Genomic DNA, 24,034 nt, shown 5'->3' on the forward strand with positions numbered 1-24,034 from the left:
CATTGAACTACACACATTCAGCCCAGGCAGTATATCCACCCTGAAGCATTGACCTACACACAGTCAGCCCAGGCAGTATATCCACCCTGAAGCATTGAACTACACACAGTCAGCCCAGGCAGTATATCTACCCTGAAACATTGAACTACACACATTCAGCCCAGGCAGTATATTCACCCTGAAGCCTTGAACTACACACATTCAGACCAGGCAGTATATCCACCCTGAAGCATTGAACTACACACAGTCAGCCCAGGCAGTATATCCACCCTGAAGCATTGAACTACACCCAGTCAGCCCAGGCAGTATATCCACCCTGAAACATTGACCTACACACATTCAGCCCAGGCAGTATATTCACCCTGAAGCATTGAACTACACCCATTCAGCCCAGGCAGTATATCCACCCTGAAGCATTGAACTACACACATTCAGCCCAGGCAGTATATCCACCCTGAAGCATTGAACTACACACATTCAGCCCAGGCAGTATAGCCACCCTGAAGCATTGAACTACACACAGTCAGCCCAGGCAGTATATCCACCCTGAAGCATTGAACTACACATTCAGCCCAGGCAGTATATCCACCCTGAAGCATTGAACTACACACAGTCAGCCCAGGCAGTATATCCACCCTGAAACATTGAACTACACACATTCAGCCCAGGCAGTATATCCACCCTGAAGCATTGAACTACACACAGTCAGCCCTGGCAGTATATCCACCCTGAAGCATTGAACTACACACAGTCAGCCCAGGCAGTATATCCACCCTGAAGCATTGAACTACACAGTCAGCCCAGGCAGTATATCCACCCTGAAGCATTGAACTACACACAGTCAGCCCAGGCAGTATATTCACCCTGAAACATTGAACTACACACATTCAGCCCAGGCAGTATATCCACCCTGATCATTGAACTACACAGTCAGCCCAGGCAGTATATCCACCCTGAAGCATTGACCTACACACAGTCAGCCCTGGCAGTATATCCACCCTGAAGCATTGAACTACACACAGTCAGCCCAGGCAGTATATCCACCCTGAAACATTGAACTACACACATTCAGCCCAGGCAGTATATCCACCCTGAAGCATTGAACTACACACATTCAGCCCAGGCAGTATATCCACCCTGAAGCATTGAACTACACACATTCAGCCCAGGCAGTATATCCACCCTGAAGCATTGAACTACACACAGTCAGCCCAGGCAGTATATCCACCCTGAAGCATTGAACTACACATTCAGCCCAGGCAGTATATCCACCCTGAAGCATTGACCTACACACATTCAGCCCAGGCAGTATATCCACCCTGAAGCATTGAACTACACATTCAGCCCAGGCAGTATATCCACCCTGAAGCATTGAACTACACCCAGTCAGCCCAGGCAGTATATCCACCCTGAAGCATTGATCTACACACAGTCAGCCCAGGCAGTATATCCACCCTGAAGCATTGAACTACACATTCAGCCCAGGCAGTATATCCACCCTGAAACATTGAACTACACACATTCAGCCCTGGCAGTATATCCACCCTGAAGCATTGAACTACACACAGTCAGCCCAGGCAGTATATTCACCCTGAAACATTGAACTACACACAGTCAGCCCAGGCAGTATATCCACCCTGAAACATTGAACTACACACAGTCAGCCCAGGCAGTATATCCACCCTGAAGCATTGAACTACACACATTCAGCCCAGGCTGTATATCCACCCTGACAACAGATATTCTGCCGGGTTAAAGTGACTGGGATGTTAGTCCGTCTGAGTAGAATGACTGGTGAAATATAGATGGACCATTTCAGCCTTACAGTAGACGGTTACCTTCTGCCTGTCCGTGTCTGGCGAATGTGTTGATGACCCCGGCGATGTTCTTCACAGACGAGCCGCATCTCTCCTTTATTCCGAGCTGCCCGAGGCGCCCTAACGAGGTGGTTCTCATGGTTACACTTCATTGGTCAGTACAAATTATATATGTAAAAAAAAAAAAAAAAGAGTTTCATGAAAGAAAAAAAAAATTGTACAAAAACAAAACACCACCCACCTATGAGTCTGAGGACCGCTGCCACAGTGACATCCTGGATGGGTGTTTGTCTTGACCTGGGCTGGGTCACCCAGGAGTTCATCATCGGCCACAGCTCTGTACTTTAAACAGAACAACAACACACCAAGGCCACGATTCACTGACTGATAAACACACTCCTACATACTGTATCTACTGTCTACAGTCTGTCATGTTGTCTCTGATAAACACACTCCTACATACTGTATCTACTGTCTACAGTCTGTCATGTTGTCTCTATCTGACTGATAAACACACTCCTACATACTGTATCTACTGTCTACAGTCTGTCATGTTGTCTCTGATAAACACACTCCTACATACTGTATCTACTGTCTACAGTCTGTCATGTTGTCTCTATCTGACTGATAAACACACTCCTACATACTGTATCTACTGTCTACAGTCTGTCATGTTGTCTGACTGATAAACACACTCCTACATACTGTATCTACTGTCTACAGTCTGTCATGTTGTCTGACTGATAAACACACTCCTACATACTGTATCTACTGTCTACAGTCTGTCATGTTGTCTGAATGATAAACACACTCCTACATACTGTATCTACTGTCTACAGTCTGTCATGTTGTCTCTGATAAACACACTCCTACATACTGTATCTACTGTCTACAGTCTGTCATGTTGTCTCTGATAAACACACTCCTACATACTGTATCTACTGTCTACAGTCTGTCATGTTGTCTCTGATAAACACACTCCTACATACTGTATCTACTGTCTACAGTCTGTCATGTTGTCTCTGATAAACACACTCCTACATACTGTATCTACTGTCTACAGTCTGTCATGTTGTCTCTGATAAACACACTCCTACATACTGTATCTACTGTCTACAGTCTGTCATGTTGTCTCTGATAAACACACTCCTACATACTGTATCTACTGTCTACAGTCTGTCATGTTGTCTCTGATAAACACACTCCTACATACTGTATCTACTGTCTACAGTCTGTCATGTTGTCTCTGATAAACACACTCCTACATACTGTATCTACTGTCTACAGTCTGTCATGTTGTCTCTATCTGACTGATAAACACACTCCTACATACTGTATCTACTGTCTACAGTCTGTCATGTTGTCTCTATCTGACTGATAAACACACTCCTACATACTGTATCTACTGTCTACAGTCTGTCATGTTGTCTGACTGATAAACACACTCCTACATACTGTATCTACTGTCTACAGTCTGTCATGTTGTCTCTGATAAACACACTCCTACATACTGTATCTACTGTCTACAGTCTGTCATGTTGTCTCTATATCCACTGATAAACACACTCCTACATACTGTATCTACTGTCTACAGTCTGTCATGTTGTCTCTATCTGACTGATAAACACACTCCTACATACTGTATCTACTGTCTACAGTCTGTCATGTTGTCTCTATCTGACTGATAAACACACTCCTACATACTGTATCTACTGTCTACAGTCTGTCATGTTGTCTCTGATAAACACACTCCTACATACTGTATCTACTGTCTACAGTCTGTCATGTTGTCTCTATCTGACTGATAAACACACTCCTACATACTGTATCTACTGTCTACAGTCTGTCATGTTGTCTCTATCTGACTGATAAACACACTCCTACATACTGTATCTACTGTCTACAGTCTGTCATGTTGTCTCTGATAAACACACTCCTACATACTGTATCTACTGTCTACAGTCTGTCATGTTGTCTCTATCTGACTGATAAACACACTCCTACATACTGTATCTACTGTCTACAGTCTGTCATGTTGTCTCTGATAAACACACTCCTACATACTGTATCTACTGTCTACAGTCTGTCATGTTGTCTGACTGATAAACACACTCCTACATACTGTATCTACTGTCTACAGTCTGTCATGTTGTCTCTGATAAACACACTCCTACATACTGTATCTACTGTCTACAGTCTGTCATGTTGTCTCTGATAAACACACTCCTACATACTGTATCTACTGTCTACAGTCTGCCATGTTGTCTCTATCTGATAAACACACTCCTACAAACTGTATCTACTGTCTACAGTCTGTCATGTTGTCTCTATCTGACTGATAAACACACTCCTACATACTGTATCTACTGTCTACAGTCTGCCATGTTGTCTCTGATAAACACACTCCTACATACTGTATCTACTGTCTACAGTCTGTCATGTTGTCTCTGATAAACACACTCCTACATACTGTATCTACTGTCTACAGTCTGTCATGTTGTCTCTGATAAACACACTCCTACATACTGTATCTACTGTCTACAGTCTGTCATGTTGTCTCTGATAAACACACTCCTACATACTGTATCTACTGTCTACAGTCTGTCATGTTGTCTCTGATAAACACACTCCTACATACTGTATCTACTGTCTACAGTCTGTCATGTTGTCTCTGATAAACACACTCCTACATACTGTATCTACTGTCTACAGTCTGTCATGTTGTCTCTGATAAACACACTCCTACATACTGTATCTACTGTCTACAGTCTGTCATGTTGTCTCTGATAAACACACTCCTACATACTGTATCTACTGTCTACAGTCTGTCATGTTGTCTCTATCTGACTGATAAACACACTCCTACATACTGTATCTACTGTCTACAGTCTGCCATGTTGTCTCTATCTGATAAACACACTCCTACAAACTGTATCTACTGTCTACAGTCTGTCATGTTGTCTCTATCTGACTGATAAACACACTCCTACATACTGTATCTACTGTCTACAGTCTGCCATGTTGTCTCTGATAAACACACTCCTACATACTGTATCTACTGTCTACAGTCTGTCATGTTGTCTCTGATAAACACACTCCTACATACTGTATCTACTGTCTACAGTCTGTCATGTTGTCTCTGATAAACACACTCCTACATACTGTATCTACTGTCTACAGTCTGTCATGTTGTCTCTGATAAACACACTCCTACATACTGTATCTACTGTCTACAGTCTGTCATGTTGTCTCTGATAAACACACTCCTACATACTGTATCTACTGTCTACAGTCTGTCATGTTGTCTCTGATAAACACACTCCTACATACTGTATCTACTGTCTACAGTCTGTCATGTTGTCTCTGATAAACACACTCCTACATACTGTATCTACTGTCTACAGTCTGTCATGTTGTCTCTGATAAACACACTCCTACATACTGTATCTACTGTCTACAGTCTGTCATGTTGTCTCTATCTGACTGATAAACACACTCCTACATACTGTATCTACTGTCTACAGTCTGCCATGTTGTCTCTATCTGATAAACACACTCCTACAAACTGTATCTACTGTCTACAGTCTGTCATGTTGTCTCTATCTGACTGATAAACACACTCCTACATACTGTATCTACTGTCTACAGTCTGCCATGTTGTCTCTGATAAACACACTCCTACATACTGTATCTACTGTCTACAGTCTGTCATGTTGTCTCTGATAAACACACTCCTACATACTGTATCTACTGTCTACAGTCTGTCATGTTGTCTCTGATAAACACACTCCTACATACTGTATCTACTGTCTACAGTCTGTCATGTTGTCTCTGATAAACACACTCCTACATACTGTATCTACTGTCTACAGTCTGTCATGTTGTCTCTGATAAACACACTCCTACATACTGTATCTACTGTCTACAGTCTGTCATGTTGTCTCTGATAAACACACTCCTACATACTGTATCTACTGTCTACAGTCTGTCATGTTGTCTCTGATAAACACACTCCTACATACTGTATCTACTGTCTACAGTCTGTCATGTTGTCTCTGATAAACACACTCCTACATACTGTATCTACTGTCTACAGTCTGTCATGTTGTCTCTGATAAACACACTCCTACATACTGTATCTACTGTCTACAGTCTGTCATGTTGTCTGACTGATAAACACACTCCTACATACTGTATCTACTGTCTACAGTCTGCCATGTTGTCTCTATCTGATAAACACACTCCTACAAACTGTATCTACTGTCTACAGTCTGTCATGTTGTCTCTATCTGACTGATAAACACACTCCTACATACTGTATCTACTGTCTACAGTCTGCCATGTTGTCTCTGATAAACACACTCCTACATACTGTATCTACTGTCTACAGTCTGTCATGTTGTCTCTGATAAACACACTCCTACATACTGTATCTACTGTCTACAGTCTGTCATGTTGTCTCTGATAAACACACTCCTACATACTGTATCTACTGTCTACAGTCTGTCATGTTGTCTCTGATAAACACACTCCTACATACTGTATCTACTGTCTACAGTCTGTCATGTTGTCTCTGATAAACACACTCCTACATACTGTATCTACTGTCTACAGTCTGTCATGTTGTCTCTGATAAACACACTCCTACATACTGTATCTACTGTCTACAGTCTGTCATGTTGTCTCTGATAAACACACTCCTACATACTGTATCTACTGTCTACAGTCTGTCATGTTGTCTCTGATAAACACACTCCTACATACTGTATCTACTGTCTACAGTCTGTCATGTTGTCTCTGATAAACACACTCCTACATACTGTATCTACTGTCTACAGTCTGTCATGTTGTCTGACTGATAAACACACTCCTACATACTGTATCTACTGTCTACAGTCTGTCATGTTGTCTCTGATAAACACACTCCTACATACTGTATCTACTGTCTACAGTCTGTCATGTTGTCTCTGATAAACACACTCCTACATACTGTATCTACTGTCTACAGTCTGTCATGTTGTCTCTGATAAACACACTCCTACATACTGTATCTACTGTCTACAGTCTGTCATGTTGTCTGACTGATAAACACACTCCTACATACTGTATCTACTGTCTACAGTCTGTCATGTTGTCTCTGATAAACACACTCCTACATACTGTATCTACTGTCTACAGTCTGTCATGTTGTCTCTGATAAACACACTCCTACATACTGTATCTACTGTCTACAGTCTGTCATGTTGTCTCTATCTGACTGATAAACACACTCCTACATACTGTATCTACTGTCTACAGTCTGTCATGTTGTCTCTATCTGACTGATAAACACACTCCTACATACTGTATCTACTGTCTACAGTCTGTCATGTTGTCTCTGATAAACACACTCCTACATACTGTATCTACTGTCTACAGTCTGTCATGTTGTCTCTGATAAACACACTCCTACATACTGTATCTACTGTCTACAGTCTGTCATGTTGTCTCTGATAAACACACTCCTACATACTGTATCTACTGTCTACAGTCTGTCATGTTGTCTCTGATAAACACACTCCTACATACTGTATCTACTGTCTACAGTCTGTCATGTTGTCTCTGATAAACACACTCCTACATACTGTATCTACTGTCTACAGTCTGTCATGTTGTCTCTGATAAACACACTCCTACATACTGTATCTACTGTCTACAGTCTGTCATGTTGTCTGACTGATAAACACACTCCTACATACTGTATCTACTGTCTATAGTCTGTCATGTTGTCTCTGATAAACACACTCCTACATACTGTATCTACTGTCTACAGTCTGTCATGTTGTCTCTGATAAACACACTCCTACATACTGTATCTACTGTCTACAGTCTGTCATGTTGTCTCTATCTGACTGATAAACACACTCCTACATACTGTATCTACTGTCTACAGTCTGTCATGTTGTCTCTATCTGACTGATAAACACACTCCTACATACTGTATCTACTGTCTACAGTCTGTCATGTTGTCTCTATCTCCACTGACTGATATGGTGATACAGGTTGTGGCTGAAAGTCTGGAGAATGACAGATATTAGTTTTCAAAGTCTGCTGCCTCAGTTTGTATGATGGACATTTGCATATACTCCATAATGTAATGAAGAGTGATCAGATGAATTGCAATTCATTGCAAAGTCCCTCTTTGCCATGCAAATGAACTGTATTCCCCCAAAAAACATTTCCACTGCATTTCAGCCCTGCTACAAAAGGACCAGCTGACATCATGTCAGTGATTCTCTCATTAACACAGGTGTGAGTGTTGACGAGGACAAGGCTCTGTCATGCTGATTGAGTTCGAATAACAGACTTGAAGCTTCAAAAGGAGGGTGGTGCTTGGAATCATTGTTCTTCCTCTGTCAACCATGGTTACCTGCAAGGAAACACATGCCGTCATCATTGCTTTGCACAAAAAGGGCTTCACAGGCAAGGATATTGCTGCCAGTAAGATTGCACCTAAATCAAATTATCAGATCATCGAGAACTTCAAGGAGAGCGGTTCAATTGTTGTGAAGAAGGCTTCAGGGTGCCCAAGAAAGTCCAGCAAGCGCCAGGACCGTCTCCTAAAGTTGATTCAGCTGCGGGATCGGGGCACCACCAGTACAGAGCTTGCTCATGAATGGCAGCAGGCAGGTGTGAGTGCATCTGCATGCACAGTGAGGAGAAGAATTTTGGAGGACGGCCTGGTGTCAAGAAGGGCAGCAAAGAAGCCACTTCTATCCAGGAAAAACATCAGGGACTGATATTCTGCAAAAGGTACAGCGATGGACTGCTGAGGACTGGGTTAAAGTCATTTTCTCTGATGAATCCCCTTTCCGATTGTTTGGGGCATCTGGAAAAAAGCTTGTCCGGAGAAGACAAGGGGAGCGCTACCATCAGTCCTGTGTCATGCCAACAGTAAAGCATCCTGAGACCATTCATGTGTGGGGTTGCTTCTCAGCCAAGGGAGTGGGCTCACTCACAATGTTGCCTAAGAACACAGCTATGAATAAAGAATGGTACCAACACATCCTCCGAGAGCAACTTCTCCCAACCATCCAGGAACAGTTTGGTGACGAACAATGCCTTTTCTAGCATGATGGAGCACCTTGCCATAAGGCAAAAGTGATAACTAAGTTGCTCGGGGAACAAAATATCGATATTTTGGGTCCATGGCCAGGAAACTCCCCAGACCTTAATCCCATTGAGACCTTGTGGTCAATCCTAAAGAGATGGGTGGACAAACAAAAACCCACAAATTCTGACAAACTCCAAACATTGATTATGCAAGAATGGGCTGCCATCAGTCAGGATGTGGCCCAGAAGTTAATTGACAGCATGCCAGGGCGGATTGAGGAGGTCTTGAAAAAGAAGGCTCAACACTGCAAATATTGACTCTTTGCATCAACTTCATGTAATTGACAATAAAAGCCTTTGACACGTATGAAATGCTTGTAATTATACTTCAGTATCCATAGCAACATCTGACAAAAATATCTAAAGACACTGAAGCAGCAGACTTTGTGGTAATATGTGTCATTCTCAAAACTTTAGGCCACGACTGTATAGTGTAGAGAATCATTGTACCATCTAAATCTTTTAACCATATTTTCCATAACTGTTTACAGCCGGTGTACAAAACCGAAAGTAAAAGACATTAAAAAAAAAACAACTTTAGACCAGAAGCATAGAAATAGTAACATAGAATAGATCTACCTCTTCTTAGACTGGCTTTCAATGACAAATGACAGATCTATAACTCGCATTTCTGTGTGAATTTGGTGAGGTCACCTAAAAAGTGACATCTGCAGTCAAATGGGGCTAACTGAGTTAGATACATACATTATCTAACCATCTCTAACCAGCTTCACAAAATCATTTTAGGTCGTTTCCCCCCCACACATGCTGTCTAGCTAGATTAATATTTATCTGGACGCTCATAATGACATTAAAAGAGTTTGCTAAATGTATGCATCTGGTTTTGTCTGCATTGTTTTGTTTGCTGGTGAATTTCAGTCCAGCTGTGGCAGTCAACAACAACCAATAGCAGGCCTGCTTTCTACCTCAGTAGGTTGTCATGGGTCCACTTCCAGTGTGTATGAGAACAGAGCAGCTCCAGGGCGAAGACGTGTTGCCAGGCAACGGGGTTCAGGTCCTGTCCCTGTCGCGGGTGTTTCTGGAAGGTCATCTCAGCTGCAGCTCTGACGGACGTCAACGTGCGGGACACCAACTGATCCACGTCACTAGGAGGACTCTGGGGACACAGACATGGCATGAAGTCCAAACAGATGTTACGCCAAGCTTCACAATACACAAACAGGAAATGGCCTTCTCAGGGACGGAATACTGACAACTCTTCCCTCTGGTAATTGATCAAAAGGCGGAGACCAATAGACAACAGTAAACCTGTTCATGACCACAGACCAAGATGACAGAGATGCCATACCGTCTCCCATCCCAGGTAAGCAGTTAGGCAGTGGAGCACCTCTCCTTGAGCTTTGACCTTGGTGACCGTGTGGATGGCCTGGCACACTACAGTCCTGCAGGAGAACACATTGGGCCATGTGGTCACCATGAACAGAACCAGCTTGGTTGACTCAGGGAAATCTGGGGGGAGGAAAGAAGAACAGAAACAATGTCAACTCAAGCGGCGAAGTCACGTGACGTCAGTCAACTCAAGCCGCGGAGTCACGTGACGTCAGTCAACTCAAGCCGCGGAGTCACGTGATGTCAGTCAACTCAAGCCGCGGAGTCACGTGACGTCAGTCAACTCAAGCTGTGAAGTCACGTGACGTCAGTCAACTCAAGCTATTCAATGAAGCCATGTTACCTTCTCTAAGGACGCCGTACCTTCTCTAAGGACACTGTAAGCCTGGATGTGATACCTTCCCTATGGACGCCGTACCTTCTCTAAGGACACTGTAAGCCTGGATGTGATACCTTCTCTAAGGACGCCGTACCTTCTCTAAGGACGCCGTACCTTCTCTAAGGACACTGTAGGCCTGGATGTGATACCTTCTCTAAGGATGCTGTAAGCCAGGATGTGTTACCTTCTCTAAGGACGCCGTAGGCCAGGATGTGTTACCTTCTCTAAGGACGCCGTACCTTCTCTAAGGACACTGTAGGCCTGGATGTGATACCTTCTCTAAGGACGCTGTAGGCCAGGATGTGATACCTTCTCTAAGGACGCTGTAGGCCTGGATGTGATACCTTCTCTAAGGATGCTGTAGGCCAGGATGTGTTACCTTCTCTAAGGACGCCGTAGGCCAGGATGTGTTACCTTCTCTAAGGACGCCGTACCTTCTCTAAGGACACTGTAGGCCTGGATGTGATACCTTCTCTAAGGATGCTGTAAGCCAGGATGTGTTACCTTCTCTAAGGACGCCGTAGGCCAGGATGTGTTACCTTCTCTAAGGACGCCGTACCTTCTCTAAGGACACTGTAGGCCTGGATGTGATACCTTCTCTAAGGACGCTGTAGGCCAGGATGTGATACCTTCTCTAAGGATGCTGTAAGCCAGGATGTGTTACCTTCTCTAAGGACGCCGTAGGCCAGGATGTGTTACCTTCTCTAAGGACGCCGTAGGCCTGGATGTGTTACCTTCTCTAAGGACGCTGTAGGCCAGGATGAGTTACCTTCTCTAAGGATGCTGTAGGCCAGGATATGTGCTCTGTCCCAGTCCCTCCTCCGTCGGCACAGAGCAGTGTAGACTCTAACCAGAGCCTGGAGGTGAGACCCAGGCAGCTCAGTCCTCTCAGTCTTCAGCTTAGTCAGCATCACCGACATCAGATCATCTGCCAGAGGCTGACAAGTCACAGGACAGCCATGTACCAACGATTCACAGGACAGCCATGTACCAACGATTCACAGGACAACCATGTAAGAGGTGTTACCGTCTACAAATTAAAGGGATACTTTAGGATCTCTGCTAGCAGATACCATAGACTTCTAGTCATTATGCTAACGCTAGTTAGCAACTACGTTCAAACTGCACCGAGACATAAAAATGGTATCCACGAGTTCATCTGACTCTGGGGAAGTCGATAAAGCGTCTCATTTACAAAATCCAGAATAGAGGTCGACCAATTAATCGGAATGGCCGATTAATTAGGGCCGATTTCAAGTTCATTTATACCTTTATTTAACTAGGCAAGTCAGTTAAGAACACATTCTTATTTTCAAGGGACTGCGGTTGAAAATTAGCCGGCTGGCTAAAACCGGCACTTTTACTGAAACGTTGATTAATGTGCACTGTCCCTGTAAAAATAACTCAAACTCAATGACGGCCTAGGAACGGTGGGTTAACTGACCTGTTCAGGGGCAGAACGACAGATTCTCACCTTGTCAGCTCGGGGGATCCAATCTTGCAACCTTACAGTTAACTAGTCCAACGCTCTAACCACCTGCCTCTCATTTCACTCCACGAGGAGCCTGCCTGTTACGCGAATGCAGTAAGCCAAGGTAAGTTGCTAGCTAGCATTAAACTTATCTCATAAAAAACAATCAACCATAATCACTAGGTAACTACACATGGTTGATGATATTACTAGATATTATCTAGCGTGTCCTGTGTTGCATATAATCTGACTGAGCATACAATCATACAAGCATCTAAGTATCTGACTGAGTGGTGGTAGGCAGAAGCAGGCGCGTAAACATTCATTCAAACAGCACTTTTGTGCGTTTTGCCAGCAGCTCTTCGTTGTGCATCAAGCATTGCACTGTTTATAACTTCAAGCCTATCATCTCCCGAGATAAGGCTGGTGTAACCGAAGTGAAATGGCTAGCTAGTTAGCACGTGCTAATAGCGTTTCAAACATCACTCGCTCTGAGCCTTCTAGTAGTTGTTCCCCTTGCTCTGCATGGGCAACGCTGCTTCGATGGTAGCTGTTGTCGTTATGTTGCTGGTTCGAGCCCGGGGAGGAGCGAGGAGAGGGACGGAAGCTATACTGCTATACTATACTGTTACACTGGCAATACTAAAGTGCCTATAAGAACATCCAATAGTCAAAGGTTAATGAAATACAAATGGTATAGTGGGAAATAGTCCTATAATTCCTATAATAACTACAACCTAAAACTTCTTACCTGGGAATATTGAAGACTCATGTTAAAAGGAACCACCAGCTTTCATATGTTCTCATGTTCTGAGCAAGGAACTGAAACATTAGCTTTCTTACATAGCACATATTGCACTTTTACTTTCTTCTCCAACACTTTGTTTTTGCATTATTTAAACCAAATTGAACATGTTTCATTATTTACTTGAGGCTAAATTGATTTTATTCATGTATTATATTAAGTTAAAATAAGTGTTAATTCAGTATTGTTGTAAATTGACATTATTACAAATAAATAAATAAATAAAAATTGGCCGATTAATCGGCATCGGCTTTTTTGGCCTTCCAATAATCGGCATCGGCATTGAAAAGTCATAATCGGTCGACCTCTACTCCAGAAGCATGCCTTTAAAAGATCCTACGGTAAATATGCTATGTAGGCAAAGCTGTTTGTGACTAACCTGATTGTCTGAGAACTCAGAGAGGACCTCCTTCTCCTCATTCCGTAACACAGGCTTCCTAGACAGATTCCCAACAAACAGGTGACTCTTGATGACAGGCAAGAGGTCAAAACACTGGGCTGCTATCTTCTCTAAGGCCTGGGATATGGAGGATTCGCCTGCTGGTTTCCCAAACACTTTCTCCTTCTCTGTAGGCTGTGAAGAACTCCCATGTTGAGGTGTCCTGAGTAGTGGGTCAGGACTGGCTGATGTCGTGGAGGATATCCCCTTCGCAGCAGGGCCGGCCGTCGCCCCAGCAGGGCCGGGGGAGCAGTTATCCAGCCTCAGTCTTTTGGCACTCTTTGGTAGAAGCATGTTGACTCCACTTCGCTTCCCTCTTTGCTCTGTTTTGGTGAAAGCCGTGGACGAGGAGTTGATGGTTTTGAAGCCAGATATCTGACTGACAGAGCTGGAAGGTGTGGTCCCTGTCTCAGCAGAAGACATAGAGAGGTTTCCTCGGAGGATACCGAGAGTCCAGGCACGGGCAGACATTTCTGGATACATGCTGTCTAGAATCCTCATGGAGTTCTCCTGGGCGGGACTAGTGGAGGAAGAGGAGGGGCTGAAGGCAGGAAGTCTCCCTGGAACAGGAACAGCGTGTTTAGGAGTGGCTGAACCAAACTGTAGTGGTGAGGAAGGGGTGGTTCGAGACGGGGAGCTCAACATCTGACCATCAGGTGCTGTTTGGGACCCCACAGGGGAAACAGGCCCTTCCATTGGTGAGGGAAAGGACAGTTTACCAATCACCTGTCTTGGATTGCCAGGTTTTACCGGTCTCGGAGGAGTTACAGTGAGAGGCATCAGAAGAGGAGGTAGCGGAGGACCCATTTCAAAGCGAACCTTCCCAATGGGAACTTTCCATGTAGGTTCTGGGGAGTGGCCCACAGGCAAGTCTGCTGGCCTGATCCCTTCACTCATGTCAGGGCTGAGTCTTTCAATAATGACTTTACATGAAAGGGTGGTCGTTTCCTGGCCGTCCCCGGGAGCCGCTCCGTCCCCGGGAGCCGCGCCGTCCCCGGGAGCCGCGCCGTCCCCGGGAGCCGCTCCGTCCCCGGGAGCCGCTCCGTCCCCGCGAGCCGCTCCGTCCCCGCGAGCCGCTCCGTCCCCGGCAGCCGCTCCGTCCCCGGGAGCCGCTCCGTCCCCGGGAGCCGCTCCGTCCCCGGCAGCCGCTCCGTCCCCGGCAGCCGCTCCGTCCCCGGGAGCCGCGCCGTCTTTCACTGAGCTGGTTTGGACTGCGTTTGATCTAACAAGACTCTTCCTGACACGCCCACTTCTAGTACTGATCATCTCAGTCTGGTCTTTCCCACCTAGTTTCTCAGACCCTTCATCTGTCAGCTGGGACTCAGACCTTGACTCAGAGATGCAGTCGGTGGTTGTAGGACGCTTACGGTCAGCTTTCATATCCTGGTGTTGTAGAACATGGACTGGGCGATCACAATCTTTCAGCATACCGTTGTTCAAAGGCTCGTCACTCTGTAACTCCGTAGGAGACGGCGGATTCCTAACGTCAGACCCTGAGTCTTCAGCATCTTTCCTTCCATTCATCCTCTTCGGTTGTGTTCCAGATCTCAGGAGCTTCACGTTCACCACAGGGGAAAGACATATGGGACTATGTAACCTCTTGCAAACTGTATGGTTTCTGCTACTCTGAGCATTGGGTTGTGTTGCCTGGATGTCTTCATGGAGTTCAGATGTCGTAGTACAGTTCTCTACGTTCTTTACAGAGCTCATTAAACTGTCAGGAGAGATGTGGACACTTGTTTTTGTCAGAGGTGCCAGAGACTTCTGTTCAGATGATGATTCCTCTGCCCCAGAGGAATGCACCGTGATGACTGTTGATACTATACCTACATCCTTCAGTCCTTCTGTAGGGTGACTGGGGGAGGCCAGTCCTTCTGCAGGGTGACTGGGGGAGGCCAGTCCTTCTGTAGGGTGACTGGGGGAGGCCAGTCCTTCTGTAGGGTGACTTGGGGAGGCCAGTCCTTCTGTAGGGTGACTGGGGGAGGCCAGTCCTTCTGCAGGGTGACTGGGGGAGGCCAGTCCTTCTGCAGGGTGACTGGGGGAGGCCAGTCCTTCTGCAGGGTGACTGGGGGAGGCCAGTCCTTCTGTAGGGTGACTGGGGGAGGCCAGTCCTTCTGCAGGGTGACTGGGGGAGGCCAGTCCTTCTGTAGGGTGACTGGGGGAGGCCAGTCCTTCTGTAGGGTGACTGGGGGAGGCCAGTCCTTCTGCAGGGTGACTGGGGGAGGCCAGTCCTTCAGTAGGGTGACTGGGGGAGGCCAGTCCTTCTGTAGGGTGACTGGGGGAGGTCAGTCCTTCTGTAGGGTGACTGGGGTAGGCCAGTCTTTCTGTAGGGTGACTATGGGAGGCCAGTCCTTCAGTAGGGTGACTGGGGGAGGCCAGTCTTTCTGTAGGGTGACTATGGGAGGCCAGTCCTTCTGCAGGGTGACTGGGGGAGGCCAGTCCTTCTGTAGGGTGACTGGGGGAGGCCAGTCCTTCTGTAGGGTGACTGGGGGAGGCCAGTCTTTCTGTAGGGTGACTGGGGGAGGCCAGTCTTTCTGTAGGGTGACTGGGGGAGGCCAGTCCTTCTGTAGGGTGACTGGGGGAGGCCAGTCCTTCTGTAGGGTGACTGGGGGAGGCCAGTCCTTCTGTAGGGTGACTGGGGGAGGCCAGTCCTTCTGCAGGGTGACTGGGGGGGAACAGTACATCAACCTGTTTCCAAGAGAAACCCTCTTCATTGTCTTTATCTGATTCCTGGCCTGTAAACAACCGGTCTTGTTTATGGGGACATGCTTGAGGAGCTGCTTTCTGATCAGTTGTGTTACATTGAGTGTTAGGAGCCCATTCAGGCAGTTGTTCTGGACCAGTCACTGTCTCCGCAGAAAACTCAACCAGAAGACTGGGTTTCAGCTGTTTAGTGGAGGGAGTTTGAGCCACGCTGGCCTCTCCTGACTGATCTTTAATGCTTTCTACTTTCTCTGAGTCCCCATGGTTGATGCTCTGACCCGCCAAGACACAGCCATTATAACACGGGTTAGTCTCAACATCCATCTCTGTCATGTCTGGTGAGAAGTCCTGCACTTCTTCTCCTTGTGTTTGGGTGAGTGAGTTCTGAACGCCCCCAGTATGGACAGAGAGGTTGCCTGGATGCTCTACTGAGTTTGGGAGACACTCTGTGGCTTTGGTAAAGGACGGTAGATCATTAGATGAGGTTTGAGTCTCTCCTGATGGGGACTGGATGGTTTCAGCAGCTGGTTCTACCTGCATGTCTTCATGTTCACAGACAGCCACACTGTTCATCTCTGTCTCTCCTGAGGTCCCGGTGGCCAGATCAGGGCTTTGTCTCAGAATAGAATTAGTGCTGTCTGAAACAGGGCTTTCTCTCGGAGTAAAATTAATTCTGTCTGATGGTAGTTCCACTGAGGAGTCTGCAGGCTGTTGTCCTGCCAAAACAAGGGCCATCTGATTGGCTGGTCCAGTTTTATGTCCTGCTGTCTGATTGGCTGGTCCAGGCTGCTGTCCTGCTGTCTGATTGGCTGGTCCTGTAGTGTAGACAGAGTGGTTTCTGTTCTCTAGAGGAGATCTGGTCCCTCGAGCTCTGGACTCCAAGACATCATCCAAACTCTCCTGAGCTGAGGAGCAGGGTAAGGGGGAGAGGACAGGGGGCAGCGGCCTGAACCAGTCCAGGATCTCCTCAACTGATCTACTATGTTCATGGCCTGGCGGGTCAATGTTCCTGCCGGGTCCATGACCTGCCAGGTCATTGTTCCTACCGGGACCAGGGCCTGGCGGGTCACTGTTCCTACCGGGACCAGGGCCTAGCGGGTCACTGTTCCTGCTGGGTCCATGACCTGACGGGTCACTGTTCCTTGAGGGGCCATGGCCTGCCGGGTCACTGTTCCTGCCAGGTCCATGGCCTGGCGGGTCACTGTTCCTGCCGGGTCCGTGTCCTGCCGGGTCACTGTTCCTGCCGGGTCCATGGCCTGGCGGGTCACTGTTCCTGCCGGGTCCGTGTCCTGCCGGGTCACTGTTCCTGCTGGGTCCGTGGCCTGGCGGGTCACTGTTCCTGCCGGGTCCGTGTCCTGCCGGGTCACTGTTCTTGCTGGGTCCGTGGCCTGGCGGGTCACTGTTCCTGCTGGGTCCGTGGCCTGGCGGGTCACTGTTCCTGCTGGGTCCGTGGCCTGGCGGGTCACTGTTCCTGCTGGGTCCGTGGCCTGGCGGGTCACTGTTCTTGCTGGGTCCGTGGCCTGGCGGGTCACTGTTCTTGCTGGGTCCGTGGCCTGGCGGGTCACTGTTCCTGCTGGGTCCGTGGCCTGGCGGGTCACTGTTCCTGCTGGGTCCGTGGCCTGGCGGGTCACTGTCAGGTCTGTGGGGTTCAACTGTCCTGCAGTCTTGTAGGTGCTCCTTTAACTGCTGTTTCCTCCTGGCTGTGAGTGAGACAAAGACATAATGATATTCTGGTCTGTTGTAACAAGGGGAGGTCCATTATATCATATGACATCATAACAATGCATCTTGAATACATACCAGGGAGGTGTGATGAGGGAGGAGCTACACACACCCATAGATCCTCCAGCAGCCTCTGGATCTTCTCTGTAAAACAAACCACCGTATCAACACCATGACGACTGTAGGTACTATTCAATACCGTATCAACACCATGACGACTGTAGGTACTATACAATACCGTATCAACACCATGACGACTGTAGGTACTACACCCCACCGTGATGACTGTAGGTACTACACCCCACCGTAACGACTGTAGGTACTACACCCCACCGTGACGACTGTAGGTACTACACCCCACCGTGACGACTGTAGCTACTACACCCCACCGTGACGACTGTAAGTACTATACAATACCATGACGACTGTAGGTACTATACAATACCGTATCAACACCATGACGACTGTAGGTACTACACCCCACCGTGACGACTGTAGGTACTACACCCCACCGTGACGACTGTAGGTACTACACCCCACCGTGACGACTGTAGGTACTATACAATACCGTGATGACTGTTGGTACTACACCCCCCCGTGACGACTGTAGGTACTACACCCCACCGTGACGACTGTAGGTACTATACAATACCGTGATGACTGTTGGTACTACACCCCACCGTGACGACTGTTGGTACTACACCCCACCGTGACGACTGTAGGTACTACACCCACCGTGACGACTGTAGGTACTACACCCCACCGCGACGACTGTAGGTACTACACCCCCCCCGTGACGACTGTAGGTACAACACCCCCCCGTGACGACTGTAGGTACTACACCCCAACGTATCAACACCATGACGACTGTAGGTACTATACAACACCATGACGACTGTAGGTACTACACCCCACCGTGACGACTGTCGGTACTACACCTAACCAACACCATGATGACTGTAGGTACTATACAACACCGTGATGACTGTCGGTACTATACAACACCGTGGCGACTGTCGGTACTATACAACACCGTGACGACTATAGGTACTATACAACACCGTGACGACTATAGGTACTATACAACACCGTGACGACTATAGGTACTATACAACACCGTGACGACTGTAGGTACTATACAACACTGTGACGACTGTAGGTACTATACAACACCGTGACGACTGTAGGTACTATACAACACTGATGACTGTAGGTACTATACAACACCGTGACAACTGTAGGTACTACACCTAACCAACACCATGATGACTGTAGGTTTTTAATTTTATTTAACTTGGTAAGTCAGTTAAGAACAAATTCTTATTTACAATGACGGCCTACCGGGGAACAATGGGTTAACTGGGGCAGAACGGCAGATTTTTTACCTTGTCAGCTCGGGGATTCGATCCAGCAACCTTTCGGTTACTGGCCCAACACTCTAACCCCTAGGCTACCTGTCGCCCCAAAGGTATTAGTGTGTGGTATCAACCTGGGTTATAGTGTAATAAAAACATACCTTTGTCCACCTGTGTTTCTTCAGGTGCCGTTGCTTGAGTTGATGTGCTCTTTAATACTGAACAAAGACAAGATTGAACTTAATTAACAAAACGCTGTGATACTACTACTGATACTGCTACAACTACTGATACAACTACTGATCCTGCTACTACTACTGCTAATACTACTACTGCTAATACTACTACTGCCAATACTGCTACTACTGATACTACTACTACTGCTACTAATACTACATACTTTGTACCACCTACTGCTACTACTGATACTACTACTACTGCTACTAATACTACTACTGATACTACTACTACTGATACTACTACTGCTACTACTACTGATACTACTACTACTACTACTACTACTACTACTACTACTGCTACTACTTTTGATACTGCTACTACTACTGCTACTACTACTACTACTACTACTGCTACTACTATTGATACTGCTACTACTACTATTGATACTGCTACTACTACTACTACTACTACTACCACTTCTACTACTACTACCACTACCACTTCTACTACCACTTCTACTACTACTACCACTACTACTACTACTACTACCACCACTACCACTTCTACTACTACCACTTCTACTACTACTTCTACTACTACTACCACTACTCAACTACCACTACTACTACCACTACTCAACTACCACTACTCACCTACCACTACTCAACTACCACTACTCAACTACCACTACTCAACCACCACTACTACTACCACTACCACTACTCAACTACCACTACTCAACTACCACTACTCAACTACCACTACTCACCTACCACTTCTACTACTACTACTACTACTACTACCACTACTACTCAACTACCACTACTCAACTACCACTACTCAAATACCACTACTACTACTCACCTACCACTACTCAACTACCACTACTCAACCACCACTACTCTACTACTACTGATACTACTACTACCACTACTACCACTACTCAACCACCACTACTCAACTACCACTACTCAACTACCACTACTCAACTACCACTACTCAACTACCACTACTCAACTACCACTACTCAACTACCACTACTCAACTACCACTACTCAACTACCACTACTCAACTACCACTACTCAACTACCACTACTACTACTACTACCTCTACTACCACTACTCAACCACCACTACTCAACTACCACTACTACTACTACTGATACTACTACCACTACTCAACTACCACTACTGCTATGAACAGCACTGTTACCTTTATTCTTCTCCGTCTCCAGTTTCTCTAGTCGTTCCTGGAACAGAAAGAGGGTCCAATCAGACCGTTTCAAAACACTTTACAGTTGATACTACAGCCAATGGGAAAGTCTCTAACACTCTACAACAGTGGTCACCAACCTTTTCTGAGTCAAGATCACTGAGTCAAAATGCAAGCTGAGATCTACCGCTTTGCTTATTTTTAAACATGACTTTAAAAAACATAACCAATTAAAAACAGTTCTGTAGCAATGAGGTTTGAGCAGTAGACTATTGGCCCAATACATTATACAGCGCCTTGCAAGAGTATTCATCTCCCTTGGCGTTTTTCCTCATTTGTTGCAACCTGTAATTTAAATTGATTTTTATTTGGATTTCAAGGAATGGACAAACACAAAATAGTCCAAATTGTTGAAGTGAAATGAAAAATAACACTTTCAAACTATAAAAAATAAAACCTGAAAAGTGGTGCGTTCATATGTATTCACCCACTTTACTATGAAGCCCCCCCTTTACTATGAAGCCCCTCCCCTTTGCTACGAAGCCCCTCCCCTTTGCTATGAAGCCCCTCCCCTTTGCTATGAAGCCCCTCCCCTTTGCTATGAAGCCCCCCCCCTGTTATGAAGCCCCTCCCCTTTGTTATGAAGCCCCTAAATAAGATCTGGTGCAACCAATTACCTCCAGAAGTCACGTAATTAGTTAAATAAAGTCCACCTGTGTGCAATCTAATTGCCACATGATCTCAGTATACATACACCTGTTCTGAAAGGCCCTAGTGTCTGCAACACCATTAAGCAAGGGGCACCACCAAGCAAGGGGCACCACCAAGCAAGGGGCACCACCATTAAGCAAGGGGCACCACCAAGCAAGTGGCACCATGAAGACCAAGGAGCTCTCCAAACAGGTCAGGGATAAAGTTGTGGAGAAGTACAGATCAGGGTTGGGTTATAATAAATATCAGGAACTTTGAACATCCCACGGAGCACCATTAAATACATGATTATAAATGTGAATATGAAGAATATGGCACCACAACAAACCTGCCAAGAGAGGGCCCCCCACCAAAACTCACAGACCAGGCAAGGAGGGCAACAACGATGACCCTGAAGGAGCTGCAAAGTTCCACAGCGGAGATTGGAGTATCTGTCCATAGGACCACTTTAAGCCGTACACTCCACAGAGATGGGCTTTATGGAAGAGTGGCCAAAAAAAGCCATTGCTAAATGAAAGAAATAAGCTAACACGTTTGTTGTTCACCAAAAGGCATGTGGGAAACTCCCCAAACATATGGAAGAAGGTACTCTAGTCAGATGAGACTAAAATTGAGCTTTTTGGCCATCAAGGAAAATGCTATGTCTGGTGTAAACCAAACACCTCTCATCACCCCGAGGACAACATCCACAGTGAAGCATGGTGGTGGTAGCATCATGCTGTGGGGATGTTTTTCATCTGCAGGGACTGGGAACCTAGTCAGTACTGAAGGAATGAGGGAAACCTGTTTCAGTCTTCCAGAGATTTAAGACTGGGACGGAGGTTCAACTTCCAGCAGGGCAATAACCCTAAGCATACTGTTAAAGCAACACTCGAGTGGTTTAAGAGGAAACATTTAAATGTCTTGGAATGGCCGAGTCAAAGCCCAGACCTCAATCCAATTGAGAATCTGTGGTATGACTTAAAGATCGCTGTACACCAGCGGAACCCATCCAACTTGAAGGAGCCGGAGCAGTTTTGCCTTGAAGAATGGCCAAAAATCCCAGTGGCTAGATGTGCCAAGCTTATCAAGACATACCAAGAGACTTGCAGCTGTAATTGCTGCAAAAGGTGTCTCTACAAAGTATTTACAATGGGGGGGTGATAGTTATGCATGCTCAAGTTCTGTTTTTTTTTGTCTTAATTCTTGCTATAGGCCCAATACATTATCCCTGCATATTGGCTATGCTCAGTAGGCTATAGGCCCAATACATTATCCCTGCATATTGGCAATGCTCAGTAGGCCCAATACATTATCCCTGCATAGGCCCAATACATTATCCCTGCATATTGGCTATGCTCAGTAGGCCCAATACATTATCCCTGCATATTGGCTATGCTCAGTAGGCCCAATACATTATCCCTGCATATTGGCTATGCTCAGTAGGCCCAATACATTATCCCTGCATAGGCCCAATACATTATCCCTGCATATTGGCTATGCTCAGTAGGCCCAATACATTATCCCTGCATATTGGCTATAGGCTATAGGCCCAATACATTATCCCTGCATATTGGCTATGCTAGGCCCAATACATTATCCCTGCATATTGGCTATGCTCAGGCCCAATACATTATCCCTGCATATTGGCTATGCTCAGTAGGCCCAATACATTATCCCTGCATATTGGCTATGCTCAGTAGGCCCAATACATTATCCCTGCATATTGGCTATGCTCAGGCTATAGGCCCAATACATTATCACTGCATATTGCTATGCTATGCATTATCACTGCATATTGGCTATGCCCAATACATTATCCCTGCATATTGGCTATGCTCAGTAGGCCCAATACATTATCCCTGCATATTGGCTATGCTCAGTAGGCTATAGGCCCAATACATTATCACTGCATATTGGCTATGCTCTGTAGGCCCAATACATTATCCCTGCATATTGGCTATGCTCAGTAGGCCCAATACATTATCACTGCATATTGGCTATGCTCAGTAGGCCCAATACATTATCCCTGCATATTGGCTATGCTCAGTAGGCCCAATACATTATCCCTGCATATTGGCTATGCTCAGTAGGCCCAATACATTATCCCTGCATATTGGCTATGCTCAGTAGGTTATAGACCCAATACATTATCACTGCATATTGGCTATGCTCAGTAGCCCAATACATTATCCCTGCATATTGGCTATGCTCAGTAGGCCCAATACATTATCCCTGCATATTGGCTATGCTCAGTAGGCCCAATACATTATCTTATTGGCTATGCTCATAGGTTATAGACCCAGTACATTATCACTGCATATTGGCTATGCTAGACTATAGACCCAATACATTATCACTGCATATTGGCTTTGCTTGAATTACCCTTCCAATGTTATTCTTCTCAGACCACTTAGAAAATATATTTTCTGGAAATAGATCATGTGTTGTATTACTATTTTTACTGGACTGCTGTCCTGCATCTGATGGTCAGTCTGAGGGAGGGAGGGAGCAGCGGTAGAGCTGCCTCTCACCTGCCTCACCGTCCCTCTGCTCTCCCTCCCTCTGCTCTCCCTCCCTCCGCTGAGAAAAGGGGACACAGTCTTCTAGCTGATGGTCAGTCTGAGGGAGGGAGGGAGGGAGCCTAGAGCTGCCTCCGTCCCTCTGCTCTCCCTCCCTCCGCTGAGAAAAGGGGACACAGTCTTCTAGCTGATGGTCAGTCTGAGGAGGAGCAGCGGCGGGGCTGGTTGTAGCGTG

General features: G+C 46.1%; 1 protein-coding gene across 4 annotated transcripts in view; it reads right to left on the reverse strand.

Moving 5' to 3' along the window:
• LOC135533274 (mucin-12-like) overlaps positions 1-24,034 on the reverse strand; it is a 41,374-nt gene that overhangs the window by 9,148 nt on the left and 8,192 nt on the right. Inside the window, exons 10-18 of one of the 4 annotated variants that reach the window (XM_064960676.1) lie at positions 20,588-20,624; positions 19,355-19,411; positions 17,917-17,982; positions 13,354-17,816; positions 11,468-11,636; positions 10,279-10,439; positions 9,896-10,086; positions 2,059-2,159; positions 1,839-1,937 (exon numbers count right to left, since the gene is read on the reverse strand). In XM_064960676.1, coding sequence (XP_064816748.1) covers positions 1,839-1,937; positions 2,059-2,159; positions 9,896-10,086; positions 10,279-10,439; positions 11,468-11,636; positions 13,354-17,816; positions 17,917-17,982; positions 19,355-19,411; positions 20,588-20,624 — 5,344 coding nt within the window. Of the gene's footprint in view, positions 1-1,838; positions 1,938-2,058; positions 2,160-7,443; positions 8,227-9,895; positions 10,087-10,278; positions 10,440-11,467; positions 11,637-11,656; positions 12,980-13,353; positions 17,817-17,916; positions 17,983-19,354; positions 19,412-20,587; positions 20,625-24,034 lie in introns of those variants that run through there. The other 3 variants (XM_064960677.1, XM_064960679.1, XM_064960678.1) reach the window with 3 other exon arrangements.

The sequence above is a fragment of the Oncorhynchus masou genome, unplaced genomic scaffold (assembly GCF_036934945.1).
Source record: "Oncorhynchus masou masou isolate Uvic2021 unplaced genomic scaffold, UVic_Omas_1.1 unplaced_scaffold_2310, whole genome shotgun sequence".
In the NCBI taxonomy this organism is placed as follows: Eukaryota; Metazoa; Chordata; class Actinopteri; order Salmoniformes; family Salmonidae; genus Oncorhynchus; species Oncorhynchus masou.